A 21,868-nucleotide genomic window follows, 5' to 3' on the forward strand; every position below is an offset into this window, starting at 1 on the left:
CTCACTGCAGGCCCCAATTCATTTATATTAAGGGCATTTTAGGACAATAAAAAGAAAATAAATGTCAAGAAGCAGGATACCCTCAAAGACACTACATCTTACATACATTAACATGTATATTTATTATTTTAAATGTTCAAGAATAAGTCAAAGTAATCTACAGAGGTACAAGTCAGAGTAGTGACCACCCTTAGGGAAAGGGAAAAATTCATTGTCCTCACCCAGTTGACCAGGAAGGAGTACAAAGAACTTTGTGGGTGGTAGAAATAGTCTGTCTTGATCCAAGGAATGATTACATTTGTAAAAACTTGTTCAACTCTACAGTTAAGACTTGCACATTTTACCAGGTAAAAAATATACTTCAGTGGAAAAAAATTTGGGAAAATGAAAATTCCTGCTGTGAGAAAAATCTCAAATGACAAAAATGTTAATAAAACACCTGAGTTTTCAACAAGAGAGAGATGAAGAGTACCCGAGACCGGTCTCTGAACCTCCCTCCGACAGTGTCATGTTGGCTTGTAAAGCAAGAAGGTCACCTAGGTCATCTGTAAGATCTCCTGCAGCATTAGCAGGTCGGCAAGTCGGTCAGAGACCATCAGCTTCAAGTGTGGATTACCCTGCCCCCATCTCCAGTGAACTCATAATTAAGCAGCACCTTAACTTTCCATATCAGAGCTCTTGGTTCTCCTGCAAATGATCAGAGGAGGGCTTTCCCAGAGCAAGTGACAGCTGCTTCAAGGAATGCCACTCCACATAAATGCTCCAACTAAATGTAGTCAGGATATTTCCTAAAATCATTGACACCTTGCTGTGAATGCTAAGGACCCAACTGAATGGCCTGAGGTACCTCAGGCTCAACACATCAAAACTGAACCCCCATAAGCCCTCCTCCATTGCTCCCTCCCCAACTCTGTTAATGTCATCACCTCATTATCCAGATTAGAAAAATCAAATTCAAATTCATGTTTCACTAACCCGCACCCCATAGTGGATGGACTGCTGATCTTGACAGAACACTGTATTTTTAAAATAGAAAATAATTTTTAAAATTATTTTAGATCGAAAATAATTTTCTTCCTGCAAGTCATGATACCAGAACAATCCCAGAGAAAGCCTCAATTGCTGGTTGCAATAAGGCAGATGGAACATGGAAGCAAAGATAATGAAGTCTTCTCAAAATTCTTTGTCTTTCATGGTGGTTTTGCTGGTTGAATTCCCAGATTCGAGATTCAAATGGGCTTCCAATTTGTCCCCCTCACTATGGTCCCTTTCTCCTGACATCTACCCACCCTCCCCACTCAGGCCACATTTCTATAGATCTGGCTCTATTTCTCCTTTCCTTACAGACCATAATGTTTTCTCAACACCTTACAAGACAAACACTTCCTCTTGATAAATGATTCAAGGCTTTGATTTTACTTTCTAGTCTCTGTCCCCCATGCAAGTCTTGACACTTGCCCACCAGCACTGTGCCTGACTTCAGTCACCTCCACCTAGGGACAACCCCTGGACACCATCCACACTTTCCTAAGACTTGCTTTGTCTGCCTGCTCTAGAATTCTGTTCCCTCATTGAAATCCAGCTCACATGAAAGATTTGTTTCCATCTTGATTTAATATATATATATATATAAACAGTATGGCAGAAGTCTTCATTTTTCTAAAAAAAAAAAATCAAGTTTTGCAAGACAATTAAATAGGTGCATTGCCTAGAAAATAATAAGCATCCTTCCTAACAAGCATCTTCGTGTAGTATTTCTCTGAACAGAGCATAAGTCATATGTCATTATGAAGGAGAAATGCTGAAGTTTCATAAAGATATTTTTTCTGATGGAATTTTCTTCTATCTCACTGTCTCTGATTCTAATATTTTCTGCATTATTTATTGTATAGGGCAGGTCACAAAATCTTTTCCTTCAAAAAAGATGGCATGTTAAAGTGTCAAAATGACTAACAACGGGAATCATCCTGTCTATGACCAGCTGGAAGACCGCAGGCTGACTAAGAAGGAAACAAATCAAAGAAGCTTGAATTCACACATTCCAAGACAGAGACAGAGAAAGAAGATGCCATTATTGCTAAATAATAAACACATGGATTAGTGAGGAAAGTCGGAATATATATGTGGAAATTTAAGTTACAATAATGTTAGAGACCTTCCATCTGACAAAATCTGCACTACCCGTGTCTCTGCAGGCTCAATATTTTCATAAAAACAAAAGCTTCAAGGAAAGAGCTGGTGCCACAATCAGTTAATGCGTGTTACTAATACTGGAGAATTGATTCAGCGCAGGATGACACTTGGGACCAATTAATTCAAAGCTGGTTAAAACAAAAAAAAAAAAAGAAAAAGAGATAATAAATCAGGAAACAGAGCTTCATTTAAATACAGTGAGTGACTGGAGTAGATTACTTGAAATAACTCAAAACCAAGAAATATCTCAAAGGACCAAGACAACTAAGTACAAACAACACGAGGTTCTTACAAGCTGTCAGACAAACACCACGTAATTAAAATTGTGTAAGAAGACACTGGCTACTGGATGTCAAACAGAAAACAGCAATTTACAAATGAAAAAATTCAGGGAATTATCTTTTTAAAGACACATTCTGCTGAAATTACAAGATAGTTTTCAACAACAGTCAAGATGGAAGAAAAGGAAAGCCGGGAAGCCTTACCTGAAGGACTGGCAGGACTGAGGCCATGACTAAATGCGTTCTTCCTAAAACTTGGAGGAAAGCAAACTTGTTTCTATTCTATCATGTCCCTGATTTTTGTTTGTTTTTTTTTTTTTTTTTCATTTTCTAGATCAGGCACTTTCTCACATTGTGGGACTGTGCTCTAGAAGTTTCTGAGCTGGTTGTTGGGACACTGGAAAGTACTTTCCTGTAGACCCGACATTGTATAGGGCATTCCTCTTTCACAGGGAACCATAAAGGGCTTTATGATTCTTGTTAACGGTTCTTCCAGGCTTCCCGGGCCAGCTGGAGTCCTCGGAGCTAGGATTTGGAGGCCATATGCTCTAGAATAGAAATGTCGAAGAACAAAGAACTGATTCCATATGGAGCTTGTTCGTGATGCTTTTCTCATAGGGAGAGCTTTCATTTGTCCTCATGATATTCCAGGCACAGTACTCCTGCAGGCACAGGGGCTGCTTGGGCAAGCACAGGAGCATGCACCTATCTACAGGGCTCCCTCACAGCTCACAGCCACTCTCTTTGCTCCCCAACATCTACAACTTAGAGAATCCCACTCATTCCTTCAAATATAATGGTATAACCTATATACATTAAAGATATCACAGTGTTCTGACATAGACCTGGTGTTGGAAGTAAAATCATTACTACACCACCATCCATCCCTTCAAATTCCAGTGGTCTGAGAAGAATGATCCTCTAGTCATTTGTTTTTGTTTTTGTAAGTAAATGGAAACATGTGATAAGGTCATCAGAGAGTGAGGATGAAGGTATATTCTTATTGAGGAATGAGATAAACGGCTGTAACCACCACAGGTTTCAGTGGCTACATGAGGGTCCATAGCATACTGTGCTCTGGTCCATGAAGATCTTGCACAGAGTGACCTAGATAGACACCAGGGTTCCTTTTGTTCTGTGGTCCCACCATCTCCCAGAGCCCGGAAGCATCTACACCCAGGTTGTTACATAGTCCATCTGCCTCCTATATGGGGCGCATCAGCATTTGGAGGGATTAATAGATTATTATGTCAACAAGTTGGGGGCGTGGCCTTGGAAAGATTGAGAAATACAATGTTGCTAGAGAACTGGGGGATGGAGAAGCATCTCTTGCCTTCACCACATTGGCCCAGAATGACACACATTCCTTTGCTCTCAGCTCATTGGTCACATAGCTTCACTTAGGTACATGGGGTCCAGGAAATGCAGCACTTGGGAGGATGGCAGTTTTGCATAGATAGCTCTGGAAAGGAGAAATAAACTTTTTAGCAAGTTGCTAGTCTCTTCCACAGGTACTATGGCAACAAAAAGGAGTAAGCTTCAGCCTCACCTGAAGAAATCCAAGTGGGTTTCCAGAAGATGCAGCATTTGGTTTGCATGGAAGGATGACAGGCACAGAAATATGAGACAAAGGTGTTTTCCCAGGGAACAAACAGCACAGGCAAATCCAATATTGGAGGAAAATCACAGGCATATACACAACAGGAAGTCATGTGTCTGAAGCCCAAGGACCACTTAAAATATATATTTTTTTACAGATATGACCCACCACATATCTGTGTTAGGTTTGACAAAGGAAAAGCTAGGCAGACCCAAGGCCTCTTAGGAAAGTATGCTATTGTGGATGGTGCTAAAATGATCGAATTTGGGTTTCTGCATCTCTGAACTTGATTCCTCTGATGAGAACTGACGTGAATGCTAAATGAGTTCTCATGAAGAGTGGTTGATATTTAGAATTCTGCAGGGTCTTTCTGGGTAACTGCAACCAGAGCCAATGAATAATAGAAGCAGTGTATGTCTGTCAAGTGTAATTATAGCACTGGATTATGCTCATCTTGCATTTGATTCCTGTATACATTAGTTTAAACATCGGAACATGCTGGTACTTCAGACCTGGGAGGATTTTACTTTGAAAAATAACATGCCCTTAGTTTAGCCATTTTTAATAGGAAAAGGATTCACATCTGTTGCAAAATTATTTCATGGTAAAGTTTGATCACTCTTATTTTTAAGATCTTTCCAAGTTTCTAAATACAAGAAAGCACTAAGGAGGAATGTTTCAACCTAGTTTTAAATTTCCTCTACTTTTTTTCTGTTTAAATGAAATCTTGTTCTCTGCATTTTGATGAACTAATCTCTCTGATTAAACGTTTGTTAAAATTATAGCATAGAGTTGCCTAAAATGTCACCAATCTTTGCAGAAGAAAGTAGAAATTATGGGATTGTAACTTTTAAATTATACAAATATTGTTTCTCAATGATTTAAAAATACGTAGAAGCAAAGAGGATAAAACAAAAAGAATCAGCTCTAATTTTATATTCTGATATGTTTAAATTACCATTTTGGTGTCTACATTTCCAAACATTTCCTATGCTTTTATCTATAATTTTTTACAGAAAAATGAGATCACATGATACATACTGTTTCGTATCCTACTTTTCTTCATGTAATAATATTTTAGAAACTCAATTCTCTGTCAATTTTTTTTAAAACTCCACACTAGTAATTTTTTTCAACTGAAGGCAAGCATGATACTAGAATCTCCTAGAGGCCAGAGGGCATCTATAGTATGAAAAACAGTGTGATATTATATTTGGAAAACAAAACCAAGAAGCTATTATTTTTATAATATAGCCATAGAATATAAAACACAAGAATCCCTGTTGGCTGGGAAGGTGTTTATCTGAGATTCTGGATGTTGTTATATAGTCCATCTGTGTCCTATATGGGGCACATCAGCATTTGGAGGGATAATTAGATTATTATGTCAACAAGTGGGGGCGTGGCCTTGGAAAGACTGAGAAATACAATGTCTCAAATGCCAAGCATCTCATTTTACCCACCATCCTCTGTAGTTGAGCTTCACTTTTCAAAGATAAGTTTTCACACATTCTGATCTACCTTCCTGTAGATCACTCTCCACCACACCCCATGACAGCAGTCTGCGTACTTAGTACATAACAAAGTTGTAGGATGCTTTCGTTTTCTAAGTCTTGCTCATGTACTGCAGCCACAAGCACCAAGGCAGACAAGATGCTGAGATCAAGGCCTCACTTGGGAAGGCCAAGCAAGGAATTGCCCCACAGGACAATGCCACTTGTGGATGACCGTGTTCCCAGAGCAGTGCAAGGGCCTGTCCAACCTTCCTGAGGCAGAGGCTTGTGACTTGCTTGATCAGACTCACAGCCGCTCTCCCAAAGGAACTACTAAGAGAGAAACCATGTTCCCTTAGTTCACCAACTCAGAAAAAAAGTATAGGTGGTGGTTTGAACATTGTTCCAACCAGCCCTAAGAAAGTTCTTGCATGTTTTATAGGTACAGACATCAGAGAGGCAAAATGTTATCTATGCACCATATACAGGGTGGTGTTATTTTCAGCTGCTATGTTCAGAAACAAAGAGAAGAGTGTTTTATGCTGCATTGTCATTATTATTTAATGTCACCCATTTCCAGAGAAATGCTTTGTGCAAGTAGAATTTGTTGGTATGACCCTAAGGGATCCTGTGAAAAGATTTGTTTCTTTTCAGAGGAGGAAATACACAGTTTGACCTCTAGGATCCATTAACTTCTGCAACTTTAATGAAGTATCTACCCTAAAACCCCCAACCCCAAGATTTTATACTTTTAATATTTGGTTTAGTCAGCTTTTTCACTGATGTGACCAAAAGATCTGACCAGAACAATTTTAGGGGAGGAAAAGCTTATTTGAGGGCTCACAGTTTCAAAAGTCTCAGTCCATAGACAGCAGGCTCCATTCCTCAGGGCTCAAGGTGAGGCTAAAGAGTAAGGCGAAAGAGTGTGGTGGAGGGAAGCAGCAAACATGATGATCTGCAAGCTGAGAAAGACTAAGCTTAGCTCACCAAATATATACCCCAAAAGCATGGCCCCAGGGCCCCACCTCTTCCAGCCACACCCTTCAATTACCACTCAGTTAATCCCATCGGGGGATTGATTCATTGATTGGGTTAGGACTCTCATAAGCCAATCATTTCACCTCTGAATATTCTTGCGTTGTCTCACCCATGAGCTTTTGGGACACCTCACGTCCAAACCATTACAATATTCAAGCTGCAGAGTCTTCATTTCCAATAGTCACTACTAAGATAAAGAGCAAATTAATCGCAACTAAAGAAAAACTAACAAAAATAATTTAGATCAGTTATGCACCTCTTGCAAAGTTTCCAAAGTAAAAGAGTTTAAGAAGTCCTTCACACTCTGTTACGTAGAAACGAAGTGGGTCTCCTTTCCTCCAATACATGTCACCTTTCCCACTTACATTCTGTTGACCCCACATCTGGTGTCATAATGGAACAAAATAAATCTCCTCTTATATTGTGAGTCCATAGCATGTAGAATATAGGTCTCCATTCGTCATTTTTAATTTCCATTGCTTTTCATTGGAGAGATCTTTTCTGAAGTCATACCAAGATGACACTGGAAAATTTTTCTAGAAAGGAAACAAAGAATTGCTACAAACCAAAGGTGACCTGCGGCTGGGGTGGAAGCTCTCGGTATGTAGCAACCAAGATGCAGACCTCTCTTCTGCTCTCTTCCTGAGGGACTTATCCACAGCTCTCAACAGCAGACACGCTCCTTCCCAAGCCCCATCCTTTCATTCCCAGATCTCGTGTGTGGCCTTTCCTCATTATCGAGGTGTCCATCAGGACAGCCAGCCACAGCTCCGTCACAGTTAGCATCAGTTCATTGACTAGATGTTCTCGCCTTTTCGGTTTCAGTTCCGTCCAAGTTGATGCCTTCAGTGTTCCTTCCTACTCCAGCTCTTTCAGCCTTCAGTTGTGTTCCCTTGTTTGGATCTCACATCCCACAGTTCCCTCTACTTGATCTCTCCAAAGTCAGGAGCCTCCAGGAACCTGTTCTCCCTGAGGTCGCCTTAAACCAACCTCCCAAATTTCCCTGGAGCTCTACCGAAACACTCATCTTTTAATGAACTTTTCCTCATTTTGTGGCAACACTTGAATGTGGTCAAGAGGAAAGTTTCTTTGATATCCATTTCTTCCTTAATTACCTCAGGGGACTCTGTAGGCATCCAGTTTCATGGTTTCTCTAAAGAAGATTCTACATTTCCTTTTATCACAAACTGCATCCCCAGAATCACCGTCGTCTATGGTTTTCATCTATTTTTCCAAACCTGGGCCCTCGCTACCCAGTGCACATGTCTCTACTTATCCGACCAGGAGGGTATTTGAAACCCCCTTGACTGTCCTGCTCAGGGCACAGGGTATTATTTCTAGCTACGTAACATTTTGAAGTAGCTTTTATCTTTTTCCTGTTTAAATCATATAGGTCCATTAATATTCAAGAAGTTATTCTCAGAAGGTAGTTAAATGCATGGAGAAAACTAAAATTAGAAAGGCTTTGCATTTTAAAACCAGCTGTCTGCCTTTGCATGACCAATGGAATCTCCCTTTCCCTTCCTTTTCTCTGTGGATGCCTTTGTTTGTGAAGTTAGTTTTTAACCATAATAAAAAGCTTAAAGGCCAAAATACATGAAGAGAAAGATTTCTCATACTCAAGAGGTTATCAAGATACCAGACACTTTAAAATGAGTTCATAACACAGATTCTTAAGCTCCAGGCATTTCCTTGAAGAATTTCCCAAAAACTTCAAATAAATTTTCTTTGCCAATGTTCATTTTCAGATGAGTGTAACACTCATACATATATTCACATCAGAAGAACCTCTACCCTCACAAACAGACTACACTACCAGGAAAAAGTGAGGTTATTTTTTAAAATTTCCTCTACAATATTAAAGCCAATACAATATAGCAAGGAAAACAAAAACCTCTGTAGTAGTCACTACTGGATCTTCTGTCTCACAGCCTCGATTTTCTTACCTAAGCAGTGAGGGTGAGCTTGGAGGTTGAAGCTCATTCTCCAAAATCTTTAGACTTTAACAATCAGATAGTCCTAAACTGAAGCATTCAGAGTTATTGGCTTTGTAGAGATAAAAATCAACTGCAAAATTAGAGGCACTGCCATCCCCATAAGACTACACACTGTTCTGACACCAGTTACAAGTTCAGGGGGTCCCCAGACCACCCCCAGTTTCAATAATTCAGGGGAGGTTCCCTGAGCTTCTGTGTTCAGAGTCTTTACTGAGGCTCCGTTAAGTAGAACGGCTGACTGCACACAGGGCTGACCTCAGTTTCCAGCCCCTACAGGGCAGGACTGGGTAACCCAAGCCCCTTGCCCTACATCAAATTGTTGGTCACTCTAACGTGGACAACCCCCATCCTAACTATCATTTGGTATGGCCAGGCCCCACCTTAAATCATATCATTCAACTCTCTGATATGACCCAAGACTCCCAGGCTATGGAAGAAACCCTTATTAGGCAGGATATTCCAGGGGTTAGACATTACCTTCCTAAAACCAAGGGCAAAAGCCAGAACCATTTGGGAGCAAGGTTAAATTTTTAAATTTTTTAAAATTTTGAAACTATCACACTCCAGCGGTAGCTATGTGTGGGGTACAGTGTGACATTTCAATACATGTACACAATGTGTAATGACCTGATGAGGGTCACTGGCAAAGCTATCACCTCAAACATTTATTCTTTCTCTGGGTTGAGAGCATTCAAGATCTTCTCTACTGGGTATTTTGAAATATTTGATTAACTGCTGTCGATCATAGTTACCTAAGGTACCCTAGAATATGATGTTATTCCTTCCATCCTGCTGCACCCTCGTACCCACTATCACCTATACCCTTCCTGGCTGTGGTAACCACTATGCTCTTCTCAACTTTGGTGAGGGGTAGAGTTAAATTCCTTACAACACAGTTTTTAAAATCTTCCCATTGGGGACAAGGAAGCAAGAGATTCGTAGGTAACTTATTACTAGGAGGAAACTTGGAAATCCCAGTATTTCTTAAAGTAGGATCCCAGGACCTCAAATCCCTTGGCACTTAACAACTTGCAGGCCGCTGGGTCCTACCTCAGCATACTGAACCTGAGTCTCTCTAAGAGGAACGGAGGAAGATGCACTGAAGCACACTCCTGTGGCAGTTTCTCTTGCAGGACAAAAAGTGACAAATGCAATTATGATGCAAGTTCCTTATCCCTAAAAGTAGAGGGGAGACAGTGTGAGATGCAGCACAGGGAAAAGCTTCTGCTTCTAGCTGCGCTGCTAATTTGGGAGTAGATGGTCACTGGTCCTCAGACATCAAGTGTGTAGGGACATGGAGCACCATTTGTTTCAAGCAGACAGAACTAATCTCTCATGTTTCTGGAATGAGAAAATATTCAATGCGTTGCTTCTGATCTTAGGGCAGAAACTTGTGGAATGTGAAGTGGCATTCCAGAGGGTTCCGAGAGGCTTTGAAAATGGCCTCCTTCATCCCTTCATTTACTCACAGACCTTTCGGTGCGTACCCTGCGGCTGGCTTTGTTCCAGGTGCTAAGGGCAGAACAGTGACCAAATCAGAAAACTCTCTGCCTTGGCGAAGCCAGGAGCACCTCCATATCCTCTAGTTGTTTTGTTCAGTCAGGAGAAAGGGGAGCCCAGGGAGGACTTTGCGGTTGAACACAGACTGCTCGGGGAAGGAATCTCGAATATGGGGATTTGTGAGCAGAGAAGGAAAGGAGCAGCCATAGAGCTCTTTGGGTACAGGGAGCAGCCGGCAGTAAGGCCCTGAGACAGGAGCAGTGTCAACTGTGGTGAGGGAGAAAGCCTTCCATGGTGGAGTTAGATCAAGATGGAGAGATGAAGAAATGGTGCATGGAGCACCAGTCTCTCAAGGAATTTGGCCAGAAAAGGGAGAGAGAAAATGGTACCCAGTGGGGAAACAAGGCCAAGGGAAGGGCTTCATTAACGGTAGAGACTGGCAACATGTTTGTGTGGAATAGTCTGGGAGAAATGAAAACTAGTGGTGCTGCTGTGGAGAGAGGGCCAGTCCTTAGAGAGGAGTCCCCATCAAGTGAGGAGCAGCCAGCCTGGGGTTGGGGGGCACTGCCTTAAGTAGGAACACAGTGTCCTCTATTTCTCCTTTTCTTCATCTCGGATTCCCACAGTGGACTCATTTCCTTCGGATGCCTTCTCAAGTTCTAGAAGTTATTTGATATCCTTGGGGGGAGCGGGTAAAAATGTCCCCAGCACCCCCCCAGGAAAGCCAGGTGGACATATCTGTTCTTCCAGTTATCAGTTTTGTTGGATGAGCCAGTGAGATTTTTGTACAGTGCTCCATGGAAACTATCTCCTCTTGACAGGGGAGACGTGGATCTTAGCCAGGCGGTGACCGTGACAACCAGCCGCTCCTGGTGCCCCTGTGCGTGCCTTGGCTTGTCTTTCCTCTTTACCTGTTCCACCTTGAATGACCATATTTGTTCTGCTACCTCCAATGGAGTCTTTGGGTCTAATGTCTAAATGTTCCCTCACCTGCTGGGGGAACTCAGAGCCAAAGAGTCTGCTCTCTGGCCAGCTGTTAAGTTTATCACCCAGTACATTAAGCCCACGGTGACTGGTGGAGGAAGTTTATGTTGAGTTCCTACGAGAGACAATAGTACCACCTGCTGGAATGTGCTTGACCGGGGAAAGAGACAGCAAGAGCCGACCCTGCTTTTGCTCCATTGGCTGTCCTAAGGCACCCAGGAGTCATGACCCAGCTCTACTCAACAGTGATTTCTGCCACCTGTGCTATTTTTTGAAACAATATGCTACTTTGTACATTTATCTTTTAAATGACTCTCTTTTCCCCCTATAATGATTCGATATTTAAAACTGCCATGAAGTCTAAGTAGCTATATTTTACTTTGTTATTTCTCTTAGAATCTCATGAAAAGTAGCTTATAGAATGTTGAAGTTTGAAAAAACCCTGGATGTAACCTAGTTCAGTGACTTCAAACACCTTTTGGACACAGAACTCTTGGCAATCTAGTCCTCACTTCAGACACCAGCTCACTGAGGTCCCAAAGAGCAAAAGGGCAAATCTTGGACTAGACTTCATCTGTACTGACCCCCAAGCCATGTCCTATGTCACTTGGACTCTTACACTTGAGGAAAAGTGGCTTAAACAACACTGACTACCTAAGCTCTAAGGGAGACTGATCAAGGATGATTTAAGAGCTGAACAGTCTCACCAAGGGCCAAGTTCATCCCACTGCCCTCTATTCTCTGCATGTCTGATGTTTGAAAGAGGGTTGCAGCAAAACCCACCACCTTCCCCTCAGGATCAAGGGGCAGGAAAGGGACTGTTTTTTCCTCGTGTCTCCTATAAGCTAAGAAATCCTTCCTAAAGACCACAAAAGGACCCTGCTCATGTCCCAATGGCTAGGAGGGAACTATGCCCCATCCGACGTAGGGTATAGGCAAGGAGCATGGAATTGCCAAACTTGTCTTAGTGAAATCCAGATTCACTAAGGGTCAGGTTATTCTCACCAGAGGATGAGACTCTGAAAACTCTTAAATTCCCAAGCAAGTTTCAGTCACTCACAAGGGAAATGGTTGACTATGGGATGTTCTCCATGGCTCTTCCATTTCTTTTTGTCCTCTGGGCATCAAGCATTAGAAACTTTATCCTTGCCTCTCTAAGGACATGTGTATGACAACATCCTTGGAAGACAGCTAGTGTCCTCCTCCAAGGCAGAGGGGCCATTTTTTTTCCTGGCCAGGAAAATAAAGACAGTATCCCCAGTGCAAAAATTGGGCAGATTTGCTAGTAGCTCCTTCAAGATTGGGGTTTTCTAAGCTCAGGGTTCCTCAGCTACAAAGCTCACCTTCTTCAATGTGCAGCATCAACCCATGCTGTCCCATGTCACCCCCATGGGACTTGGGGGACAGGGGCAAAGGAAACCAATACAAGCACGAAGCCTGCTATGTTGTGAGTATAAAGGTCCCTTGTCTCTGACTCGGGTGGCTCATGTCTTCTGCCAGCATCATGAAACTGACCAGCTAACTCGTTAGCATGAAAGAAGGGTAAAGTTAAACCCACCCCCGTTCTTGACACTATTGGAAAGGCAACAATTCAATTCGTGCCTGCCACAGTGTCGGTTCCAAGGAGCCATGCTCTAGACACCCACTTCTCAAATGCTTATTTCTGGAAATGAGAATATTTTCAGTGTTTAAGAAATTCCTTCCTACGGGCAGAAACAGGGCAGTGCTTTGGTCTCCAAGTGGGGACACGTCAAGAAAGGAGAGTGTCATTGGATCTGTGTCTCCCAAGCTGCCTCCCTTTTATTCGCTCACTGACTCTCTCTATAATTATCTCTTTTAAAATGTCAGTCGCTCTCACCCAGAAGACCAAGAGCAATCAGCCACAAACTGAACTTTAGAAGCTTTTAAAACACCCTGGCTGTCTGCCTGGGAGATGGGATTTCTCAAAGGCATCCCTCAGCACTGTCAGGGAAGCTGACATTGAGCGACAGAGAGGAGGAGCCCCTCCCTTCTCTCTCACCCTGGTCTGAGCCCCTTCCCCAGGAGGCAGCAAAGGGAGGAGGGACTGAATACCTCTTGAGCAGAGCCTGATGGAGGCTCATTGCGGGGGGGCAGAGGGTTGTTGCTCGTGGTGGCCCTTGGCCTTGAGTCCCTCTTACGGCACCCTGTGGGGGACAGAGGCCCAAGAAATATGTATGGCTATTAAGGAGACCACGGTCAAGGTGAAGAAATAGGGATCCATCGTGCCCAACCGAGAAAAGTGTGGCTGTTTTCTAATCACCTCTGGTGCTCAGAATCTCTCCAGATGGTGACACTTGAAAGCAACTGGACAAAGATTCATCATAGCAAAGGGACAGTAGCAGAGGAAATGAGGCCAGCATTTATCTCTTCAAGTCAAACCTTGGGGTTGAGCTCAATTTATCCCTAAATGCTATGTCCCTGGTGATAGTTGATGCCTTTCCAATGAAGCCATCTTCCCCACGTGGCTCAGGAAGCCTCCTTCTCCTGCTGTCCTGACCACTTGCATTTTTAAATGCATCTGCAGAGATATAGCTCCTTGGGAAGAGAACAGATTCCATCTTAAAGCAAAGCTTTTTTCCCCTGGATCGTGGCAAATCTCTGGAGAAAGATCACTCAGTCTGTGGGTCACTCTGCCGACTCCCTGAGTCCTGTTCATAGTTCCACAGACCCCACAATGGAGGTCCCTGGCCTGCACATTAAATCCTGTTCCAGTGACCCCTGAGGGCAGGGGCCCCTAATTTGGATGAGATGTTTTACTGGAGTATATATGGAGTCACCACAAGCCTTAAAATCAAAGTTCTCTTTCTAATGACATGAAGGATCAAAATTCCTTGGTACGATTAGGTTGATTAAATTGAGTCCTGTGTCTAATATGCCTGTAGCTCAATAAAGTTAATGCAGCTTTCAGAGAGGCCCGGAACAGAGGCCGGGAACAGCCCGGGTCCTGAGAGAATCCGGCCCACTGTGGTTTTTAAATTAGAAGTTTGATTGCTTGCGACACCATCTCAAAATGGTACCAGCCCAAAGAAACTGAATTTTCCATTAGCCGTGGAAAAAAAAATGACAGATATTTAATTAAACCACTTAGAGATTAGGCAAAGGCTTATTGATGGAGAGAGGGCTGGATATCTTTATAAGCAAAGTCAGGAAATTCGCTGGTGTGCCACATCTTTAAAGTTGATATGAATTCACAGAGCCTTGAGCAGTCCGGGATGTGTCTGCTGCTCCAGCAGGAAGCTGCCTCTCCTGCCGACCCCCAGAAAAATATAAACTTTGAAACCTGTTTATAAAGCACTCGGTGGTCACTGAGGAACATCACACAAAACTTAAAGTGTGAAATAAAGAAGCTGTTTTAATTAAAGTTGACAAAGCAACCACCAACTCCATCCAGCTCTTGCTAGGAGGTGATTTACCGCAGAGGCAGGTTGGCTTGTACATCTTTGGAAGAAAGAACTTTGTGGTCAGTGCTGGAGGGTAGGTCATGAGAAGGATCCAGCATCCCGGATGGAAACCAGCCAAGGTCTGCAAAGCAGGAAGCAGCAAGGCTCCGTGCTGCAGGAATGCTGTGCAGCCTCTGGGACAGCCACGGCTGGTCCCAATGGGGCACAGGTCACCTTCGTTGCTTGGTAATTCATACATCCATGGCTTTCAAAGATGGATAAAATAAACTTTTGTAAATTCCCCCAAAGTGGTAGTTCTCCACTCCAGCTCCCTTTTAACATCCTCCGGGGAGCTTTTTGGAAATGCTGGTGTCTGCTCCAAACCAACTGAGTCAGACTGTCTGGTGTTCCAAAAAGCTCTTCAGGTACTTGCAAACTGATGCCCTCAGAGCTGTAGAAGAGGTCAGTTGTAAGTAGAATCAGAAGGTCTCAAGCTCTAAATTCTGACAAACCTGGGCTCAGATCCTGACTCCACTAAGTCACTAATGTAAGACACTCAATGTCTGTGTGTCACCAACTCCATTCTCCAGGCCTCAATTTCTTTAACTGGAAAGAGTCACTGGCGGTAACTTCTTAGAAAGCTCCTGAAGGTTGAGTAGGGAAACAAGTGTCTGCGTGACACATAGAGGTCCCCCCAAAGGAATTTATTTCCTCCCCTTTAGCAATGCATGGACACTTACCTCCCTCAAATGATTCTGCTGTGGATGTGCATGATGGGTACACACTATGGTGGGATTCACTTTGTAGCCAGTGCCCAGAGGAGATTATTTTTGTCTCCCTGCTTTGTTCTCTGAAGAATCCTCTGCTGCTTGGTAGCTGGGAGAATATACTCACGGGTCTTCCACACTTTCTGCTCCTGCAGCTGCCACAGAAGTGTCCTTTTCATTCGATGTTGGAAATGGGCCAGTGGAGATTGTAGTGAGGTCGCCCTCCCCTCTCAACGATGACCAGTGGCACCGGGTCACTGCAGAGAGGAATGTCAAGCAAGCCAGTCTCCAGGTGGACCGGCTGCCCCAGCAGATCCGCAAGGCCCCAACGGAAGGCCACACCCGCCTGGAACTCTACAGCCAGCTGTTCGTTGGTGAGTACCAGAAGGACAATCGTGACTTCCCTGTTGGTTTTAAGAAACCTCACCATGAAAAAAAAAAAAAAATTCTGAAGGGGGTTTTGATAGAGATCCTTCCAAAGTAAGTTTCTGTTCCTCTTGTCTCTTCTAAGGCAGAATAGAAAGAGAACTCTCAGGAGACCTGGATTTGACATCACCCCCCTACTTTCTGGATTCAGGGTCCTCAGCCACAACATCAGAGTGTGAACTGGGATGTCCCTTGGGCCCTCTGATGTCTGCAATTTTAGATTTGTGGTTTTAGACTATGTAAAGTTATTTGATTATTTAGGGCACTTACAACTGGGAGGAAGGAAGGGAGGGAAGGAAGGATAGAAGAAGGAGGAAGGGGAGGGGAATGGGTTCTCTAAGTTCAAGTTTGCTTGAAACGGTGAGTAAGGGGAGAGGGGGAGCAAAGGAAGGAGCAAAAAAGGTAATGGACGATGTCTAGATTTTCTGAAATGACAACTAGCAATCCTTCTTTTCTCTGCCCATTCTCAAGTTTCTAGGCAGAGAAAGACTGAGACTTGGGCTGACCTGGTGTACCTCCAGGTGGGAAAGAAGCCAGTGCTAATCAGAAAGTTAAACCCAGCCAAAAAGCCATGAAGGAGGTCCAGCCGCTGGTCTTCTTCACCAATGTCATTGTCATTGCTATTGACACATTCTAGGTGAACCTAACATTGCGGCAGAGCAACATTGCTCTCCATGAAGTCTAATTGTTTTCCAGAATATTCATATTTCAGGAAGTGAGCAGCTTTCCTCTAATGGTGGATTTGAAGGACTTTGTGGAGGCACAACCTTAGACCCACTCTCTGGGTTTCTGGGGGCTCCCTGATCAGTTCAGCCAACTATGGCAGGCTCCACCCAGCAAGCTGGCTGTGACCTGGTGCTATTCATATTCATCACAGCTGTTACCTGGGTGCCACCCTGATGGTAGAGCCTCACCAAGGGTCAGCTAATGTTAAAGAGGACCAGAGTCCCCACAGTGTCTTTCACAGTTGCTTTGGGATGATCAAAGAACATTAGAAAGTCATTTTTTAAAAAAGATAAAATTGGGTGGCCACTCCTTTCATGTGATGAGGGCAAACTACAGAACGAAGGTGTCAGTTGATGAGCTTTGAAAAGGAGATCGACCTGTAAGATGAAATGGGAAAGAGCATTTATGGTGGTCTAGGAAGGGAGGCTGATTCATTTAAAGAAAATGACATATGAGCAGAGCAGAACAGAGAGTGAAATCAGGATTCACAGAAAAATGAAATGTGAGGGACAGGCAGCGAAAGACACCCAGGGACAATGAAGAGAACCAGGACAAGCCAAGGAAGGAAAGAGGAGAAGGCAATGTCACAGGAGGAAAGGGCTTTGTGGAAAAGGTAATAGCAAGGCTATCAACTGCCACGAGTTTAAAAAAAAAAAAAACCCATAAAGAGGATTCTGCAGTGGGCTCAGGTTGAGTCAGCGACTTCTCTTCACTTGATAATAAAAGGTGGTCTCGCGTTCCAGTCTCTAATTTCCTGTGATCTCAGAAGCAGGCCTGGAGCGCATCTCTCAGACACAAGCTAGTTGTGCCCATCTGAGAAATTTGGTTCTGCAGCAGAAGAACAATATTGTTCTGCACCAGGCTAAGTGCAGGGGAGCATCAATTTTGGATAAAACAAGTTCAAGTTCAACAGCTGTGAATCCCAAAGCCAGTTCTCCCACAATCAATCATTCAGTAAGATGCAGGCAACCCGTGGACTGGTTTCAGTTCAGCTCTGGTAAAAACATTTCCTTGACCAAGTACCCCTACTTCCTCTCTGAGCCTCTTTCCTCGTCTGTCCAGTAAAGCAGTTGGACTAGCTGTTCCCCAATCCCTTCTAACTTTAGGCCTCTATGATGAGGTGCTTAGTGACTGTTAAATAAGACCTGGGCTGCCAGGGTGCAGACCTTCCCACAGGGTTGCATGCTTAACAAATTGGGCTTCAGATGCCACCTCGGCCATTTGCCAACTTGAAGACCACTGATAAATCACTTAATATTTCTTTATTTAATCAGAACGCATTTGTCTCTGAATTAAATGAGCTACTCCATGTAAATCACTCAGGAGAGCACCTAGCACTAGATATGAGTTCCTTTCCTTTTCACCCCCTTGGTTTTTCCACCATGTAACTTTCGAACACCTTCCAAAGAAATGTCTTTCAACTGGCTCATCTCTTGCTCCTCAGACACTAATATGAAATGTGATCCCTTCAACCCAGCACCCCCAAGGGAACACTCACCTGCACAAATGCCCCTCAAGTCCTTTGCTTTCCTGCCACAGAGGTCCCTGAGCAGTAAGCAGGGACCCAGGAGTCTTCTCACAGTCAGCCAGAAAAGCAAGCAAGAATATCATATGAACCAATAAAGAAGATGTGGCATATATATATATATATATATATATATATATATATATATATATACACACACACACACACAATGGAATATTCCTCAGCCATAAATAAGAATGAACTTATGTCATTTGCTGGTAAATGGATGGAATTAGAGACTATCATACTAAGTGAAATAAGCTAATCCCAAAAAACCAAAGGCCAAATGTCCTGTCCAGTTTGTGGAAACTAACCCAAAACAAGGGAGGTTGGGAAAGGCAATAATAGAAATCCACTGCATTAGACAAGGGAAACAAAGGGAAGGGAAGAGGTTTGGGAATAGGAAATACAGTAGAAATAATCTGTCACAAGTTTCCTAGGCATAACCATGGTAACCACACATCATGTACAACCGCAAGAGCGGGATCCTAAATAGAATACGTTATACTCTATGTATGTATAATCTACTAAAATACATTCTACTTGATTTATAACTAAACAGAACAATCACAAGCTCCCTCTGGTTCTAGAGAAGGGGGGCTTTGAAGGACCTGATGCTAAAGCACTCTGAAAGCGGTTCCTGGCCCGGTACACGGAGTGGATGTGGGGGTGCCCAGCCTCCGCCACTTTCTGCGTCAGCAAGGCCAGACTCACATGCCCTTTTTCAAAGTAACTGAAAAAAATAGAGAAGATATAGCTGTCACTCTACATCTAAAATATAATTAGAAGTTGTCATTCAGAAAGGGCCAGCACAGGTCATTTGGAAGTAATAAGCTAGTTACGATTCTGTTCTAGTAGAAAATTAACAAGGAAATCTAAAATTTACAAGGCACCCAAGAGGGAAAAAGCAGTTGCTGGCGTTGGTTTGAAAACCACAGGAAACTTCTTCCTGCTTTTGATCCTAATGGGCCACTAGCACATGAGGAGCTCCGGTGTGGCCTGACAGAGGCACTTGTGGCACATGGTGGTAGGAACTCTCAGCCAGCCAGGCCAAAGTCCTCCAGGGCAGCCGTGGCCAGATTCCCCTCAGGTGGCGGGAGAACTGCGGACATGCTCCTGGTCATTGTCAGCCTGAGGGACTCCAGGCTGGCCTGAGCCAAAGCCCCCGTTGGCACCAAGCCTTCCCAGGGAGTCTGGAGTCCAGGCAGCTGGGCAGCACTATGAGGGAGAGGGTGTCCACAGGGCCTCCGCCAGCCGGTGAGCACAGGCCTTAGAAGGGAGCCAAGGAGGCCCGTCAGAGCAGGCTCTGGTTTAGGGGGCCAGAGTGTAACTTGGAAGTCATCCAAGGAGGTCAGAGTTCAGAGACATGGAGGCTGCTTCAGAAAGACATCCCGCTCCTGAGTGTCTCCCTGAGAGGGAAGTTTGGGTCATCTTAACTGGTGACGAGTGTCCAGGGTCCACATACTTGGTGCACCGCTTCTGAAATCTCTATGGAGGCAAAAGGAGAGGCGTCTCTGCTGTGCAGCATGTAGCTGGAGGAGCCAAAAGTCATTCTGGGTCCTTCAAGCTCTTATGTGACGGGTGCGAAGTCCACTTGGAGATGCAGAGAGGATCACTGTCTTTAGGGTGGCTTAGAGACACGTGGGGAGGAGGAACGCCACCGCCGCCTCCTCCAACAGCCTGTCTGGTGGGAGACCTTTCTCGCCTGAGTGCAGCAGAGTTTGTAGAAGAGCTGAGGTTTATTAAATAGACTTGTAAGTAAACGAAGATTCGATGTGAGGGCCATTCCCTGAGCTGAGCTTGGCTGGCTTTCCCATAAAAGGGCCCAGATTCCTCCACCTTAATAAGACAGCTTGTTTGGTCGGCTGTTCCTCATACCCACGGCATCCAAAATCAAGAACCAGCTGCAATGCCAAGTGATTGGAAGAGCAGAGAGGAAGTCACATTTGTGTGTGAGGAGAAAAACCAGGATCCCAGCCATGAAACGCACCCAAATCTGCACATGAATAAAATGCTCATCCCTCCTGTCTAGGAAGTTTGCAATATCCAGGTTTGATCCTCAGCACTGCACAAGGAAAAAAAAAAAAGCGTGTGTTTACACACACACACCACACACCACACACACCACACACAAAATCCAGATTTCTAAATTGCAGGAATTATAACAGCAAATGTGTGCTTTCCCCCATTTTTTAATTGGAGAATTACAGTTATACATACTGGTGGTATCATTGTTACGTATTCACACATGCACACAATGTGATAATATAATTTCACCAATATCATTCCCTAGTATTGTCCCCCTTTTCTCTCATTCTCCCTCTCCCTGGTCCCTTTCCTCTACTGTAGTGATCTCCCTTCAATTTTCATGACATTCCCTCACCTCTCTTTCTTTTCTTTTTTTCCTCTCTAGCTTCCACATATGAGAGAAAGCATGTGACCCTTGACCTTCTGGATTTGGCTTATTTCACTTAACATAATATTCTGAAGTTCCATCCATTTTCCTGCAAATGGCATCATTTAATTTTTTCTTTATGGCCAAATAAAACTCCATTGTGTACATACCAAATTTTCCTTTGTCCATTGTGGACACTTGGGCTAGTTCCATAGTTTGGCTATTGTGACTGGGTGTGCATGTGTCACTGTAGCATGCTGACTTTAATTCTTTAGGGTGAATCATGAGGAGGGGTATAGCTGGATGAAACTGTGTTTCCATGCCCAATCTTCTGAGGAACCTCCATACTTACTTCCGTAGAGGTTGTACTCATTTAACAGTCCCACCAGCAGTGGAAAAGAGTTCCTTTTTCTCCATGTCCTCTCCAGCGTTTATTGTTGTTGGTTGTATTCCTGATGGCTGCCATTCTGACTGGTGTGAGATGAAATCTCAGTGTTGTTTTGATCTGCATTTCCCTAATTGTAATGATGGTGAACATTTTTTCATATCTGCACTGCCATTTGTATTTCTTCTTTTGAGAAATGTGGGTTTAGTTTGTTTGCCCATTTATTAAATGGTTTATTTGTGGGGTTTTTTGCATTTAGGTTTTTTTGTTTTGTTTTGTTGAATTTTTATATAGTCTGCATAGCAATCCTCTGTCAGGAGAGCAATTAGTAAAGACTTTCTGTGTTTTTCTCCCATTTTCTTTTAATGTGGACTCCGCAGTAAAGACATGAGTGCAGGCTGAGCGGTCCAGGGAAACACCTCGAGGCCATGTCACCTATCTAATCCACACAAGACCCTAGGAAGTGGATCCTATGGCTAGTTCCTGTTTCACTTTCACAGGGAAGAAACTGAAGTTAAGATGAGTTAACTCCCCTGCATCTAATAGGGAACAAGAAGGGATTTGATCCCAGCTATTCCAATTTCAGACACTCAACATTTCACTTCTCCAAATTAAATCTGCACTGGGCAACGTTGCGCAGGCCAGGAGGGCTCTGTGCACCACCAGGGCACCGGGGTGGAGAGACCAGCGCTCAGCCTCAGCTGTGTGCCTGAGAGCTATTTTCATTCTGTTCAAGTACACACAGGAAAGTGTGCAGGAGCAGGGACAGGAGGGTTCCTGGGCCCACTGGGTCTGTCAATTGATTGTACTTAAAGAAGGTCAGCTCTCCTCATCCTAAGAGAGGACGTAGTTTTCCAACTTGGAGAGGGAGCCTGGAAAGGGAGTTCCCGTCTTCCCGTGGAGACTGGGAGCTGGGAGCTGGGTGCCTCTTCTGTGAGGTTTACATTTCAGAGTGGCTCCAGGTCCCTGAGGAAGACATTCTCAGTTGTAAAACTCCCCCCAAAAGGCTTTTGAAAAGATTTACACCTGAAAGGGACAGAGAAAGAAATAGCAATTACTGTACAAGTTTTCTAAAGTAAGTAACAATGGGAGGTCAGGGGTCCAAATGCCTGTCTATGGTTAGGCAAGCTGAGGGGAACTTAAGGCCATGTTGGTCC

The 21,868-nt window shown here is 43.7% G+C and overlaps 1 protein-coding gene across 1 annotated transcript in view; it reads left to right on the forward strand.

The window, feature by feature from the left end:
• Cntnap2 (contactin associated protein 2) overlaps nt 1-21,868 on the forward strand; it is a 1,911,322-nt gene that overhangs the window by 1,693,130 nt on the left and 196,324 nt on the right. The window contains exon 17 of the mRNA XM_058574358.1: nt 15,410-15,628. Coding sequence (XP_058430341.1) covers nt 15,410-15,628 — 219 coding nt within the window. The remainder of the gene's footprint in view (nt 1-15,409; nt 15,629-21,868) is intronic.

Source organism: Marmota monax, unplaced genomic scaffold, assembly GCF_021218885.2.
Source record: "Marmota monax isolate L192 unplaced genomic scaffold, Marmota_monax_Labrador192_F-V1.1 WCK01_AAM20220418_F8-fsc00193, whole genome shotgun sequence".
In the NCBI taxonomy this organism is placed as follows: Eukaryota; Metazoa; Chordata; class Mammalia; order Rodentia; family Sciuridae; genus Marmota; species Marmota monax.